Source organism: Oncorhynchus mykiss, chromosome 7 (assembly GCF_013265735.2).
Source record: "Oncorhynchus mykiss isolate Arlee chromosome 7, USDA_OmykA_1.1, whole genome shotgun sequence".
Classification (NCBI taxonomy): domain Eukaryota; kingdom Metazoa; phylum Chordata; class Actinopteri; order Salmoniformes; family Salmonidae; genus Oncorhynchus; species Oncorhynchus mykiss.
This window is the reverse complement of record NC_048571.1, coordinates 73763030-73779808: the sequence shown is the minus strand read 5'-3', so window position 1 is coordinate 73779808 and position 16779 is coordinate 73763030. Positions and strand designations below refer to the sequence as shown.

The window sequence follows — 16779 nt, the reverse complement described above, 5'->3', positions numbered from 1 at the left end:
AAGCATTTCACTGTATTTATTCATGTCACATTAAAACTTGATACATTAACTATTCCTTGAAAGGATACATCTCTGCCTCCCACTGAACACATTTATAATATCTGAACCTACTGGAGTAAAACTAGCTAAGTCCATTCATTCTATTATTTTCTTATTTTGATCCCTAAATAGTATTTCACTGGAATACTGCTAACTTTAGTACCATGATCTCATACTTGTCTCAAACACGCCCATGTGTCGCAAAAATATGACGTCAATATTGCTTACATGTCTGAGGGAGTTCTATTACGCGGGTTCAACCGGGCAATGTTCCTTACCATCATCGGGTGAAAGCGGTGAGGTAATCTTAGCAGTTCGGTAATGTTGTTGACAAGGCAGCATGGTGCATCGTCCAGAAACATATAACATCTCTTTTCCATAAAACACATGTTTGAATTGTCAAACTATTTTTCTTTGGGAAGATAAAACGTTTTTTTCAAAAGCAGTCACTTTTGCATGTGAAAACACAGAATCCTGCTCATTACATAATTTTGTTTTGAGCCGATTTCGCTATCGGACAGAGCAGGGCACCCCAACGGTACCTGGCTCAAGCCCGGGAGGCAGGCCGTTTCCTTATCGAATGGGATCAACTTTCAGCCAGTGAAAATCAAACCAACACGGGCGCCCGCTTGAAATTAATCGAACCTCCTCTCTGTGTTGACAGTGGACCTCCTCGGTGTTACTAACATAATGGCTGTTGATATAACTTTACTGTTCAAAGCCAGTGTAAAAACGGTCAAAACCCGAAATAAAGCTATGGGAGTAGTGTTTGATTTGCCTAAAGATGAAATATTCAAGAAGAGCAGACCGAATAACGGATTTTCTCTCAAGGCGAAAGAAGTGGTGAGTGTCCATTCACTGGCAACACTGCACTGGCTAATGTTAGTCTTGCTAACCAGTTCATTTAGCTAGCTAAGATATTTGTTGTTGTAATTTATTTCCATAACATTTGTAGCTATAGACGGGGGAAATAAAATGTAGGTAAATCAATAGAGTTCGGTTGCCGTTACAGGTAACGTTAGCTAACTTGTCGACTAACTAACGTTAGCTAAAGGTTTCTTAACTAGCTTAGTCATGAACATTTCCTAGCTAACCAACGTAGATGGCTATCTAATTTAGGCCTAAAGTTAGGTCTATGATGTGCTCTTAGTCATGAACGTTTCCTAGCTAACCAACGTAGATGGCTATCTAATTTAGGCCTAAAGTTAGGTCTATGATGTGCTCGCTGCTTATATTATTTGACCTCTAACTTGCTAAGTTACCAAACAAATACAACGTTGCTCAAACGTTCAGTACTTTGCATGTAACTAATTAGCTACCTGGCAACATTTGACAGGTTAGTGGTGTCTTCCAGAAAGATAAACAAGACGAGCTGTGGTTTAACGTGACCACGCCCCCGAGTAGGGTACAGCATTAGTGCACTCCTGCTACTCCCATGTAATTAGCCTTACTTTGGCGGTATCCTGAGTAAACTACTGACACATTATTTTTTTATTTTCAACAAACGTTTTCAGAAGCCTCATTTGTCTTTATTAACATACTTGGCTGTCACAACAACTAATAATTAGCATGACACTTATTCTGCCACTCTCTGGGGAGGTTCCCATTGCTTGGAAGGCAGCCATTGTGTGTCCTTTATTTAAAGGGGGAGGTCAGGCTGATCCTAACTGTTATAGGCCAATTTCTATTTTGCCCTGATTATCAAAAGTGTTGGAAAAACTTGTCAATAATCAACTGACTGACCTCCTTGATGTCTATAGTATTCTCTCAGGTATGCAATCTGGTTTCCGCTCAGGTTATGGATGTGTCACTGCAACCTTAATGGTCCAAAATGATGTCACCATTGTCCTTGATTCTAAGCAATGTTGTGATGCTATTTTTCACTTTGTCAAAGCTATTGATGCGGTAGATCCTTCCATACTTGTGGACCTTCAAAACAAAGGTCATGTGGTTTGGTAAGAAGAATGCCCCTCTCCCCACCGGTGTGATTACTACAGCTGAGGGTTTAGAGCTTGAGGTAGGCACCTCATACAAGTAGTTAGGAGCATGGCTAGATGGTCCGCTGTCCTTCTCTCAGCACATATCAAAGCTGCAGGAAAAGGTTAAATCTAGACTTGGTTTCCTCTATCGTAGTCACTCTTTCACCCAAGCTGCCAAACTAACCCTGATTCAGATGACCATCCTACCCATGCTTGATTACGGAGATGTCATTTATAGATCGGCAGCTAAGGATGCTCTCGAGCGGCTAGATGTCCTTCACCATTTGACCTTCAGAGACCACATCACTGCTCAGTATACTCCTCTGTAAATCTCTGTATACACCTCGGAAGACCCACTGGTTGTTGATTATTTATAAAACCGTCTTAGGCCTCACTCCCCCCTATCTGAGATATCTACTGCAGCCCTCATCCGCCACATACAACACAATTGTTTTGCCAGTCACATTCTGTTAAAAATGCTGTGCGGTAGCAGAGAGAACAGTCTGACTTGGGTGACTGGAGTCTGTCAATTTTTAGGACCTACCTCTGACACCGCCTGGTATAGAGGTCCTGGATGGCAGGAAACTTTGCCCCAGTGATGTATTGGGCCGTACACACTACCAACTGTAGTGCCTTTCGATCGGAGGCCGAGGAGTTGCAATACAAAGCATTGATGAAACCAGTCAGGATGGTGCAGCTGTAGGATGAGGACCCATGCCAAAACTTTTGTCTCCTGAGGTGGAATAGGCTTTGTCATGCCCTCTTCACAACTGTCTTGGTGTGTTTGGACCATGATTGTTTGTTGGTGATGTGGACACCAAGGAACCTGAAGCTCTCAACCTGCTCCACTACAGCCCCATCGAATAGAAGGGGGTTATACTCGGTCTTCCTTTTCCTGTAGTCCACAGTCCTCTCCTTTGTCTTGATCGTGTTGAGGGAAAGGTTCTTATCCTGGCACCACACGGCCAGGTCTCTGACCTTGTCCCTATAGGCTGTCTCATCGTTGTCCGTGATCAGGCCTACCACTGTTGTGTCATCGGCAAACTTAATCATGGTGTTGGAGTTGTGCCTGCCCATGCATTCATGAGTGAACAGGGAGTACATAAGGGGACTGAGCGCGCAGCCCTGGGGCGGTACCCGTGTTGAGGATCCGGATGGCGGATGTGTTGTTACCTACCCTTACCACCTGGGGGTGGCCCGTCAGGAAGTCCAGTTTACAGTTGCAGAGGGAGGTGTTTATTCCCAGGGTCCTTAGCTTAGTGATGAGCTTTGGGGGCACTATGGTGTTGAATGCTGAGCTGTAGTCAATGAATAGCATTCTCACATAGGTGTTCCTTTTTCCAGGTGGGAAAGGGCAATGTGGAGTGCAATAGAGATTGCATCATCTGTGGATTTGTTGGGGCGGTATGCAAATTGGAGTGGGTCTAGGGTTTCTGGGTATAATGGTGTTGATGTGAGCCATGATCAGCCTTTCAAAGCACTCCATGGCTACAGACGTGAGTGTTACGGGTCGGTAGTCATTTAGGCAGGTTACCTTTGTGTTCTTGGGCACAGGGACTATGGTGGTTTGCTTGAAACATGTAGGTATTACAGACTCGGCCAGGGACAAGTTGAAGTTGTCAGTGAAGACAGTTGGTCAGCACATGCTCGGAGTACACATCCTGGTAATCTGTCTGGCCCTGTGGCCTTGTGAATGTTGTGACCTGTAGCAGCGAACTGAAAAGACTGGACCGGTTTATCTCCATCTCTTTATTCAAAGACTCAATCGTGGACACTCTTCCTGACAGTTGTGGCTGCTTTGTGTGATGTATTGTTGTCTCTAACTTCTTGCACTTAGTTGTGCTGCTACCATGTTGTCATGTTGTCTTGCTACCATGCTGTGTTTTCATGTGTTGCTGCCATGCTATGTTATTGTCTTAGGTCTCTGTTTATGTAGTGTTATGATGTGTGTTTTGTCCTATATTTTTATTGTATTTTTAATCCCAGCCCCTGTCCCCGCAGGAAGCCTTTTGCATTCTGGTAGGCCGTCATTGTAAATATGAATTTGTTCTTAGCTGACTTGCTAGTTAACATTATATTTTTTTACGTTATTTATCTGACATGCTAACACTGACAGTAAATATAGTAAATCTGTCGTATTATACATACGTCACTGTTTGTTTACCCCTAGCTTTTTTGCCGGGAAGCTGACTTTAGCTGGCTGACTAGCGAAATAAATTTGTATTGATCTATTTCGCTAATCTTTTTTTCTTCTTTTTTTTTTCTTTTCTCCGCTAGTCTTAGATTTGTCACGTAACTACTTCCAGTCTTTGCCTGCCCTTGAACGGTCTAGGTATTTAGAAAAGTTGATTCTTCCAACAGTGTAGCCATATCTAACAAGTAATATCTAACAATTACACAAAAAAATACTTAATACACACAAATCTAATTAAGGAATGGAATAAGAATATATAAATATATGGGTGAGCAATGTCAGAGCGGCATAGGCTAAGATGCAATAGATAGTATAGAATACAGTATATGACATGAGTAATGCAAGATATGTAAACATTATTAAAGTGACTAGTGTTGCATTTATTAAAGTGCCCAATGGTTACAGGTCTGTATTTAGGCAGCAGCCTCTCTGTGCTAGTGATTGCTGTTTAACAGTCTGATGGCCTTGAAATAGAATCTGTTTTTCAGTCTCTCTGTCCCAGCTTTGATGCACCTGCACTGATCTCGCCTTCTGGATGGTAGCGGGGTGAACAGGCAGTGGCTTGGGTGGTTGTTGTCCTTGATTATCTTTTTGGCCTTCCTGTGACATCAGGTGCTGTAGGTGTCCTGGAGGGAAGGTAGTTTGCTCCCGGTGATGCGTTGTGTAGACCGCACCACCCTCTGGAGAGCCCTGCGGTTGTGGGCGGTTCAGTTGCCGTACCAGGCGGTGATACTCTCAATTGTGCATCTGTAAAGGTTTGTGAGGGTTTTAGGTGACAAGACAAATTTCTTCAGCCTCCAGCGGTTGAAGAGGCGCTGTTGGGCCTTCTTCACCACACTGTCTGTGTGGGTGGACCATTTCAATTTGTCAGTGATATGTACGCCGAGGAACTTAACTTTCCACCTTCTCCACTTCTGTCCTGTCGATTTGGATGGGGGGGTGCTCCCTCTGCTGTTTCCTGAAGTCCACGATCATCTCCTTTGTTTTGTTGAGTGAGAGGTTATTTGCCTGACACCACCTGGGGCCGACCTGTCAGTTAGTCCAGGAACCAATTGAATGGGATGGGTTGATGCCCAGGGCCTCAAGCTTGATGATGAGCTTGGAGGGTACTATGGTGGTGAATGCTGAGCTATAGTCAATGAACAGCATTCTTACATAGGTATTCCTCTTGTCTAGATGGGATAGGGCAGTTTGATGGCGATTGCATTGTCTGTGGACCTATTGGGGTGGTAAGCAAATTGAAGTGGGTCTAGGGTGACCGGTAAGGTGGAGGTGATATGATCCTTGACTAGTCTCTCAAAGCACTTCACGATGCCTGGTCATAACGTTGGTAAGTTGTGGTCGCACTTATATCCAATAGTTCTTCCCGGCTGTATGTAATAGCAGTTGAGATTTTCTGGGCTAATAATGTAAGAAATAATACATACAAAAACGAAATACTGCATAGTTTCCTAAGGACTCGAAGTGAGGCGACCATCTCTGTCGGCGCCATCTTAGAACTTCACTGGACTTTATGGAAATGGAAACCATATATCCTGAGACTGCATTTATTCTAGCTGGGGATTTTAACAAAGCAAATTTGAGGAAAAGGCTACCTACATTCTATCAGCAAATCGACTGTAGCACACTGGAAAAACACTGGACTATTGTTACTCTAACTTCCGTGACGCATACAAGGACCTCCCCTGCGCCCCCTTCGGCAAATCTGACCATGACTTAATTTTGCTCCTCCCTAGCTATAGGCAACAACTCAAGCAGGATGTACCCATGCTCAGGACTATTCATCTCTGATCTGACCAATCAGAATCCACGCTATAAGATTATTTGATCACGTGGACTGGGATATGATATATCGATGTGTATAGGAAATGTTGTACCCACTGTGACTATTAAAACCTAACCTAACCAGAAACCGTGGATAGATGGCAGCATTCGCAAAAACTGAAAGCGTGTACCACCGCATTTAACCATGGCAAGGCGACTGGGAACATGGCAGAATACAAACAGAGTAGTCATTTCTCTCTGCAAGGCAATCAAACAACCAAAATGTCAGTATAGAGACAAAGTGGAGTCGCAATTTAACAGCTCAGACACGAGATGTATGTTGCAGGGTCTACAGTCAATCACGGACTACAAAAAGAAAACCAGCAACACGGACATCGACGTCTTCCTTCCAGACAAACTAAACACCTTCTTTGCCCGCTTTGAGGATAATACAGTGCCACCGAAACGGCCTGCTAACAAGGACTGTGGGCTCTCCTTCTCTGTGATAGACGTGAATAGGGCATTTAAATGTGTTAACCCTCGCAAGGCTGCCGGCCCAGACGGCATCCCTAGCCGCGCTGTTAGAGCATGCACACACCAGCTGGCTGGTGTGTTCACGGACATATTCAATCTCTCCAATATCCCAGTCTGCTGTCCCCACATGCTTCAAGAAGGCCAGCATTGTTCCTGTACCCAATAATGCAATTGTAATTGACTATCGCCCCGTAGCACTCACTACTGTCATCATGAAGTGCTTTGAGAGACTAGTCAAGGATCATATTACCTCCACCTTACCTGTAACCCTAGACCCACTTCAATTTGCTTACCGCCCCAATAGGTCCACAGACGATGCAATCACCATCACTCTGCCCTATCCCATCTGGACAAGTAGAATGCCAATGTAAGAATGCCGTTCAAATATATTTTTCAAATGTATTTATAAAGCCCTTTTTACATCAGCTGATGTCACAAAGTGCTGTACAGAAACCCAGCCTAAAACCCCAAACAGCAAGTAATGCAGGTGTAGAAGCACGGTGGCTAGGAAAAACTCCCTTGAAACGCCGGAACCTAGGAAAAAACCTAGAGAGGAACTAGGCTATGAGGGGTGGCCAATCCTCTTCTGGCTGTGCCGGGTGGAGATTATAACCAAACATGGCCAAGATGTTCCAATGTTCGTAGATGAACAGCAGGGTCAGATAATAATAATCACAGTGGTTGTAAAGGGTGCAACAGGTCAGCACCTCAGGAGTAAATGTCGAACCTGAGGGGGGCGCCAACCCCCCCGGACAACAAGATCACGTCAGTGACGCAACCAACTCAAGTGACGCACCCCTCCTAGGGGCGGCATGGAAGAGCACCAGTAAGCCAGTGATTCAGCCCCTGTAATAGGGTTTGAGGCAGAGAATCGCAGTGGAGAGGAACCGGCCAGGCAGAGACAGCAAGGGCGTTTCTTCTCTCCAGTGCATTCCGTTCACCTTCACATTCCTGGGCCAGACTACACTCAATCCTAGGACCTACTGACGAGATGAGTCTTCAATAAAGACTTAGAAGTCGAAACCGGGTCTGCGTCTCTCACATGGATTGGCAGACCATTCCATAAAAATTGAGCTCTATAGGAGAAATCCCTGCCTCCAGCTGTTTGCTTAGAAATTCTAGGGACAGTAAGGAGGCCTGCGTCTTGGGACCGTAGCGTAGGTGTGTACGGCAGGACCAAATCGAAAAGATGGGTAGGAGCAAACCCATGTAATGCTTTGTAGGTTAGCTGTAAAACCTTAATCAGCTCTAGCCTTAACAGGAAACCAGTGTAGAGAGGCTAGCACTGGAGTAATATTATAACATTTTGGGGTTCTAGTTAAGATTCTAGCAGCTGTGTTTAGCACTAACTGATGTTTATTTAGTGCTTTATCTGGGTAGCTGGAAAGTAGAGCATTTCAGTTGTCTAACCTAGAAGTGACAAAAGCATTGGTAAATTTTTCTGCATCATTTTTGGAGAGAAAGTTTCTGATTCTTGCAATGTTACGTAGATTGAAAAAAGCTGTCCTTGAAACAGTCTTGATATGTTTGTCAAAAGAGAGATCAGGGTCCAGAGTAACGCCAAGATCCTTCAGTTTTTTTATTTGAGACGACTGTCTCAAGATTAATTGTCAGATTCAACAGAAGATCACTTTTGTTTCTTGGGACCTAGAGCTAGCATCTCTATATTGTCTGAGTTTAAAAGTAGAACATTTGCCGCCATACACTTCCTTATGTCTGAAACAGGCTTCCAGGGAGGGCAATTTTGGGGCTTCACCATGTTTCATCGAAATGTACAGCTGTGTGTCGTACACGTAGCAGTGAAAGTTAACATTATGTTTCCAAATGACATCAGCAAGAGGTAAAATACATGTTGAAAACAAAAGTTGTCCTAAAGCGGAGCCTTGAGGAATACCGAAATTTACAGTTGATTTGTCAAAGGACAAACCATCTACAAAGACAAACGGATATCGTTCCGATAGATGAGATCTAAACCAGGCCAGAACTTGTCCAATTTGGGTTTCCAATCTCTCCAAAAGAATGTGGTGATCGATGGTATCAAAAGCAGCTCTAAGATCTAGGAGCACTAGGACAGATGCAGATCCTCGATCTGACGCCATTAAAAGGTACTTTACCACCTTCACAAGTGCAGTCTCAGTGCTATGATGGGGTCTAAAACCAGACTGAAGCGTTTTGTATACATTGTTTGTCTTCAGGAAGGCAGTGAGTTGCTGCGCAACAGCTTTTTCTAAAGTGTTTGAGAGGAATGGGAGATATTTAAAAAAAAAAAAATTCTGGGTCAAGGTTTGGCTTTTTCAAGAGAGGCTTTATTACTGCCACCTTTAGTTAGTTTCGTACACATTTGGGTGGATAGGGAGACGTTTATTACGTTCAACATAGGAGGGCCAAGCACAGGAAGCAGGTCTTTCAGTAATTCAGTTGGAATTGGGTCCAGTAGGCAGCTTGAAGGTTTAGAGGCCATTACTATTTTCATCAATGTGTCGAGATATAGATATAGAAACTTTAGTTTCTCCCTAGGTACTGGCAGTGTTGTGCAGAGTCAGGACAACTGAGCTTTGGGAAATACGCAGATTTAAAGAGGAGTCCGTAATTTGCTTTCTAATGATCATGATCTTTTTGTCAAAGAAGTTAATGAATTTATCACTGCTGAAGTGAAAGCCATCCTCTCTTGGGGAATGCTGCTTTTTAGTTAGCTTTGCTCGATTACATTGGAAAAATAGGATGATTGAGCAGCAGTCAGGGCTCTTACTACCGTGCAGTATTGGTCTTTCCAAGCTAGTCGGAAGACTTCCAGTTTGGTGTAGCGCCATTTCCGTTCCAGTTTTCTGGAAGCTTGCTTTATTCCTCAGGTATTTTCTGTGTACCAGGGAGCTAGTTTCTTATGACAAATGTTTTTTATATTTAGGGGTGCATCTAGGGTATTACACAAGGTTAAATTGAGTTCCTCAGACAGGTGGTTAACTGATTTTTGTTCTCTGACGTACTTGGGTAGGTGGAGGGGGTCTGGAAGGGCATCTAGGAATCTTTGGGTTGTCTGAGAATTTATAGCACGGATTTTGATGATCCTTGTTTAGGGTCTGAGCAGATTATTTGTTGCGATTGCAAATGTAATAGTCCGATAGTCCAGCATTATGAGGAAAAACATTAAGATCCACAACATCCATTCCACGGGACAAAACTAGGTCCAGAGTATGACTGTGGCAGTGAGTAGGGGACATGTTGGACAAAACCCACAGAGTCAACGATGGCTTCGAGAGGTTTTTGGAGTGGGTCTGTGGACCCAGGAGGTAGCTATAAAAAGTGATTGAGTAGGCTGCATAGATTTTATGACTAGAAGCTTAGAATATGAAAATGCTGTCTTTAAAAAGATATATATATTTAAATTTGCTATTGTAAATGATAACACCTCTGCCTTTGCGGGATGCGCGGGGGCTATGGTCACTAGTGTAACCAGGAGGAGAGGCCTCATTTAACTCAGTGAATTCATCAGCCTTAAGCAATGTTTCAGTCATGCCAATCACATGAATATTATGATCAGTGATTAGTTAATTGACTACAACTGCCTTGGAATTGGGGGATCTAACATTAAGTAGCCCTATTTTGAGATGTCACAATCTCTTTCAATTATAACAGAAATGGAGGAGGTCTTTATTCCAGTGAGATTGCTAAGGCAAACACTGCCATGTTTAGTTTTGCCCAACCTAAATGGAGGCAAAGACACTGTCTCAGTGGGGATAGCTGAGCTGACTACACTGACTGTGCTAGTGGCAGACTCCACTAAGCTGACAGGCTGGCTATCTCATTGTGGAGCTAGGGTAGTTAGAGCCCGTCTATGTTCGTAGATGAGATGAGCACCCCTCCATCTAATTTGTAATTAAAGCCAGTTTGTTATTTAGAATTATTATGTTAGTTTAAAGAGGGAGAGAAACCAAAAACCTACAGTCATCTCATGGATCTCCCAGTCGAGGCCGGCACAGGTTTTGAACCAGCATCTGTAGCAACACATCTTGCACTGCGATGCAGTATCTTAGACCGCTGCGCCACTAAGACACTGTACAACGTGACCGGTTGGGAGTAGGCTACAGTACTACTGAGACACAGTTGCGCCTTGTGACCCAAAAGCATAATCAGTGCTCTAACTCCCCCCTGCGCTGGTCTGGAGCAATGAAGTAGTGACGCAGGGTACCATACTAAACCACAAATCACCTCTGTTCCGCACCATAATCGCAAAACCTTGAGTAACCACTGTATGCCTCTACACACCCATTCTCTCTCGCCCTCCTATACATATTCATATTCACCCTCTTTTACTCTCCCATTCATATGCAGACACATACCCTCTTGCCCACACACACCCATCCATAGAACAGTTATTGACTTACATGCTATATTTAAGCAATAAGGCACGAGGGGATGTGGTATATGGTATATATATTGGCCATATACCACAAACCCCCGAGGTGTCTTACTGCTATTATAAACTGGTTATCAACGTAATTAGAGCAGTAAAAAATCCATGTTTTGTCATACCCGTGGTATATGGTCTGATATACCACGACTGTCAGCCAATCAGCATTCAGGGCTCTAACCACCCAGTTTATAATTCCTCTTTTTAATATTGTATTTTCAGTGTCCCTGTATCTCATTGGCATTGGCTAATTATAACATTACTTCCTAGAGAAGAACAGTTACTTGGAGACAATAGTCTAAATTCTATTAGGGGGAGGGAATATTGTCTCAACTTAGCTTGCTTGTAAGTTGATCTATCAATTTTAAAAGCTTAATTTTTGTTTTGTTTTTTTGTTTAAAATTTTACCCCCTTCTCCCCAATTTCGTGGTATCCAATTGTTAGTAGCTACTATCTTGTCTCATCGCTACAACTCCCATACGGGCTCGGGAGAGACGAAGGTTGAAAGTCATGCGTCCTCCGATACACAACCCAACCCACACAGCACTCATCCAACCTGGAAATTGAAAAAATTGGTAGCTGTAAGAGGTTAACACAGCGCACATCCAACCCGGAAGCCAGCCGCACCAATGTGTCGGAGGAAGCACTGTGTACCTGGCAACCTTGGTTAGCATGCACTGCGCCCGGCCTGCCACAGGAGTCGCTGGTGCGCGATGAGACAAGGATATCCCTACCTGCCAAACCCTCCCTAACCCGGACGACGCTATGCCAATTGTGTGTCGCCCCACGGACCTCCCGGTCGCGGCCGGTTACGACAGAGCCTGGGCGCGAACCCAGAGTCTCTGGTGGCACAGCTGGCGCTGCAGTACGGCGCCCTTTAACCACTGCGCCACCCGGGTGGCCCTTAAAAGCTTAATTTAAACTATGTTGTCTGGCTTCTACATATAAACACAGTTTTGACGGTACAAAACGGAGTTACCATCTCCCATGCGTCATATCGGTACGTGCGTGTGCCTTCCCCTGGATTTCTTTCAGCTTTTTTTCAGGCCTAGATCGCAAACACATCATTGGTGTTGAAATAGAGAGAATAAGTGTGCCGCATGCAGCATGACCACTGTGACATGGAGAGGTCAGTTCCCCGACATGAGTGTCATGGATACAAGTCCCATCAAAGGCCCCTTGAAGAACTCCTCTGGATTTCCCAGGGGCTTCAGCTCTTGATCCGTTCCTGATGTTCCCACTCATCATCGGCAGGAGAAACGAGCCCAGTCACACAGCTCCACACAACTATACTTTGTTATGCTTTGCTCACCCCTGTTGCAATGATATTGGAAATGGTGGTGTAATAAAAGCAGGGATGCTGATTTGAGGGAACTCAAACTGAGTATGCCTGTCCATATTCTCCCCACCCCGGGCCCACACCCTCCTGCTGTCTCCCCTACTGCTACTGATATCATCTGAAATGATCTCGGTGAACCAACGTTTGGAGAAATTAAAATTGTGACTTTGGAATGTCCTGACTACATACAGTTATGTTGTGGTTTTCATCCACCCCCACCCTCTCATCGTCCTCTCTGTACAACTTCAGATACAGGGTACATTTTTTGTATGTGCGAGCCCTCTCTTCGCATGTTTGATTCCATAAACATGCTGCAATAACATTTTTCTTTCTGCTTTCTAACAATTTCTTGAGGAAAGCCGATCCTCCCAAGAGCCAGTGATTAAAGGTGGAAGATCAAAAAAGAGAAAATATTAAATTAGGTCCCCAGTAATAATGTTGATGGCCGGTTCCTAATGCTGAACAGATGTGGCCGCCCTCCCAACACATGTACTGCCTTCTCAGTTTTCAGTGACACTTCACTAAACAGATAGCAAAAAAAGTTCAAAAGTAAACAAATATAAAGTAATGTGTATAGATTGCTTTTTTCATTAAAAACTTTACCCTTTGTGGAAAGTGAACTTCTTTTTGAAGAAGGCGAAGCGAAAGGCTCTATGGACTAGTAAGAGGGTTAGTGTGTGCAGGGTGCGGTGGTTGGGGGGGGGGGAAATCTTTTACCTTGTTGTGGGCACTGTGATCTCAGTTTCACCGCTCTCCTCCTGGTCTTCACAGCAGGCTGGCCTTCTCCTGTTTAAATGGAGGTCACCCCAAAATTGTTAAATTGTGTGTAGAAAAATAGCCTTTGGCTACTCACCGTGCCTTCAGCAGTGCTGTTCCAAAACAGTTTTCTTTGAATCTCCAAAAAGTGTGGCGAACAGCCAGTGCTTAGAAGTATGCATTATTGCTAAACTTGAGCGAGGCAGGGGGTGACCTCATATGGTGAATTTGAAATGGAAATGATAATCTGTTAAATTCTCAAAACATTGAGTTACATTTGGAAAACTCTGGTCTATTTTAGCTTAGTGTTTTGTGTTTGCAGTGAGCTGTGAACGTCTCTCCTATTGGAGAACCTCGGGCTCTTGAACAGAATAACTTTGGATTCTGTCAGAAAGTTTAAGTGCTTCTACAGCACCGTAAATGTGATGCTCTGGTGGAATTTAGCTGCTCTGAAATTAGAATACCATAGCCTAGGCTATATTTATTGGCCCTTTTACATGAGAATCCTACTTTGAGCAGTAAATACATCTCTTCACCCCATTTCTTCCAGTTGACACAGACCAAGTTTTCACAAGTCACCCCACAATAATTGCCATGAACCTGCATCGGCTGTCATGATGATCAATGAACCTGCATCGGCTGTCATGATGATCAATGAACCTGCATCGGCTGTCATGATGATCAATGAACCTGCATCGGCTGTCATGATGATCAATGAACCTGCATCGGCTGTCATTATGATCAATGAACCTGCATCGGCTGTCATTATGATCAATGAACCTGCATCGGCTGTCATTATGATCAATGAACCTGCATCGGCTGTCATGATGATCAATGAACCTGCATCGGCTGTCATTATGATCAATGAACCTGCATCGGCTGTCATGATGATCGATGAACCTGCATCGGCTGTCATGATGATCAATGAACCTGCATCGGCTGTCATTATGATCAATGAATCTGCATCAGCTGTCAATTGTTTTGTAGTCTCACTAGTCTTCTTCTGTCTGTCCCCCAAACTATCTCTCTTTCGTTTTCTCTTTCTTTCTCTATCTCTTTCACAAACACATGCAGTGATTAGAACGTTGGGCCAGTAACCGAAAGGTTGCTAGATCGAATCCCAAAGCTGACAAGTTAAAAATCTGTTGTTCTGCCCCTGAACAAGGCAGTTAACCCACTGTTCCTAGGCCGTCATTGTAAATAAGAATTGGTTCTTAACTGACTTGCCTAGTTAAATAAAGGTTAAATGGGATTTTTTATTTTTTAACTGCGAATCATTCTCTCACCACAAGGTTGTGATTTGAGGGGATTTACCTGAGCTGAATGTCCTGCTAAACAATGTCTTTACCATTTGGGTTCATCTCCACTCTCTTTTCGCATTGAAGCCAGGCAAATTCCCAAAGATGTTTCAAAAAAGGGATTTCCCCTGTTTGCAAAAATGAAAAGAACAAAGTGTAAAATATGGAGACAAATGCACAAACACTGTCTGTAGACTAGTGTCAAACTTAAGGGCAGCAAGACAGAATCCAGATACTCTGCAAACTAAACAGTTTAATTCTAACAAAAGTACTGTACTGCTTCAGAGAGACAGGCTTTAAAGGCAAAATTCTGATTGATATGAAGACTCTTTCCTTGACAAATAGGCATAGGCCACATAAGACTGTTATCTAAAGGATAATTGATTACTCAAACATGATCATTTCCGCTATCATTTTGCATATCTGTATTAAAATCGGCAGACACATTTCCTTAATAATCACAAACTGTCAAACATCCACTCATGCTCAGGGAAAACAGAACAAACCTCGAGGAAAAGTGACATTTCTTAAAACAACTGTAAAAGGTTTCAAGACTTAAATGCCTGTCTCTTTCACAAAGACATAATAACCATTAAATCCTGTGAACAATTGTATTTTTTAAATAGGATAGCCTTAAATACAGATGGTGACCAGTTAACATTGTTTGGGCAGCCTACTGTACATTGGTACACGCTAAGTCTGTTCTACTGTTTACCAAAAATGTGCATAATATACACAGGCATAAGAAGAGAAGAATGTGTTCCTTCATCTAAGTGTTTTGTTAATGAATCCCTTAAGTGCAACGACACCAAACATAAGGGTTGCTCAAATACCCAACAAACACCACATTCCAGTCATGTTTTCCATCTAACTTCAAAATAAAAGGCTGACTAAAAATAATTGGAGGGGTAGAGGATGATCTGGCGGGAAGTCTGTGGTCTCAATTTCTTTCTTTCTCAGTAAATCTTCAACATGAAATTACTGTTTGCATATATGGGAGTCAGGACAGACAGACAGAGAGGTAGCTGCCTTGAATAGGATAAAACTGAGGCTTTTTTCATCAAGTGAACACATTACTTGTTTTTGCCCCCAAGTTATGTAGGTTTGTTCAAAGAAAAAGTCCCAGCTAAACAAGATGCTGTTTTAGAAATAAATAAATTATTTATATATATATATATATATATATATATATATATATATATATATATATATATATATATATATATATATATATATATATATATATATATATATATATATATATATATAAAATACAATTGGGGAGTATATCAACTTTAATATTGCAGATATATTGTAGCTTCCATCAATATAGTTGTCTGCATCATTTTCAATCCCCTGTGTGTGTGTGTGTGTGTGTTTATATATGTGTGTGTGTGTGTTTATATATGTGTGTGTGTGTGTGTGTGTTTATATATATATGTGTGTGTGTGTGTGTGTGTGTGTGTGTGTGTGTTTATATATATATATGTGTGTGTGTGTGTTTATATATATATGTGTGTGTGTGTTTATATATATGTGTGTGTGTTTATATATATATGTGTGTGTGTGTGTGTGTGTGTGTGTGTTTGTGTATATACATACATGCATACAATATAAATATACACACTATACAGTACAAGTCAAAAGTTTGGACACCTACTCATTCAAGGGTTTTTATTTTTACTATTTTCTACATTGTAGAATAATAATAAAGACAAACTATGAAATAACACATGGAATTATGTAAACTCAGCAAAGAAAGAAATGTCCTCTCACTGTCATCTGCGTTTATTTTCAGCAAACTTAACGTGTAAATATTTGTATGAACATAAGATTCAACAACTGAGACATGAAGACATAAACTGAACAAGTTCCACAGACATGTGACTAACAGAAATGGAATAATGTGTTCCTGAACAAAGGGGGGTAAAAATCTAAAGTAACAGTCACTATCTGGTGTGGCCACCATCTGCATTAAGTACTGCAGTGCCTCTCCTCATGGACTGCACCAGATTTGACAGTTGTTGCTGTGAGATGTTATCCCACTCTTCCACCAAGGCACCTGCAAGTTCCCAGACATTTCTGGGGGGAATGGCCCTAGCCCTCACCCTCCGATCCAGCAGGTTCCAGACATACTCAATGGGATTGAGATTCGGGCTCTTCGCTGGCCGTGGCAGAACACTGACATTCCTGTCTTGCAGGAAATCACGCACAGAACGAGCAGTATGGCTAGTGGCATGGTCTGCAGGATGAGCGTGCAAGAAGGGTACCACATGATGGAAGAGGATGTCTTCCCTGTAAGGCACAGAGTTGAGATTGCCTGCAATGACAACAAGATAAGTTTGATGATGCTGTGACACACCGTCCCAACCATGACTGACCCTCCACCTCCAAATCGATCCCGCTCCAGAGTACAGGCCTCGGTGTAACGCTCATTCCTTCAAAGATAAACACGAATCCGACCGTTA

At 42.8% G+C, this 16779-nt stretch overlaps 1 protein-coding gene across 1 annotated transcript in view; it reads left to right on the top strand.

Annotated features, from left to right (window-relative positions):
- The first annotated feature begins 325 nt into the window (after positions 1-325).
- Positions 326-16779, top strand: part of LOC110528472 (syntaxin-18) — a 39957-nt gene continuing 23503 nt past the window's right edge. Inside the window, exon 1 of the mRNA XM_021610563.2 lies at positions 326-882. Coding sequence (XP_021466238.1) covers positions 730-882 — 153 coding nt within the window. The 5' untranslated portion in view covers positions 326-729. The remainder of the gene's footprint in view (positions 883-16779) is intronic.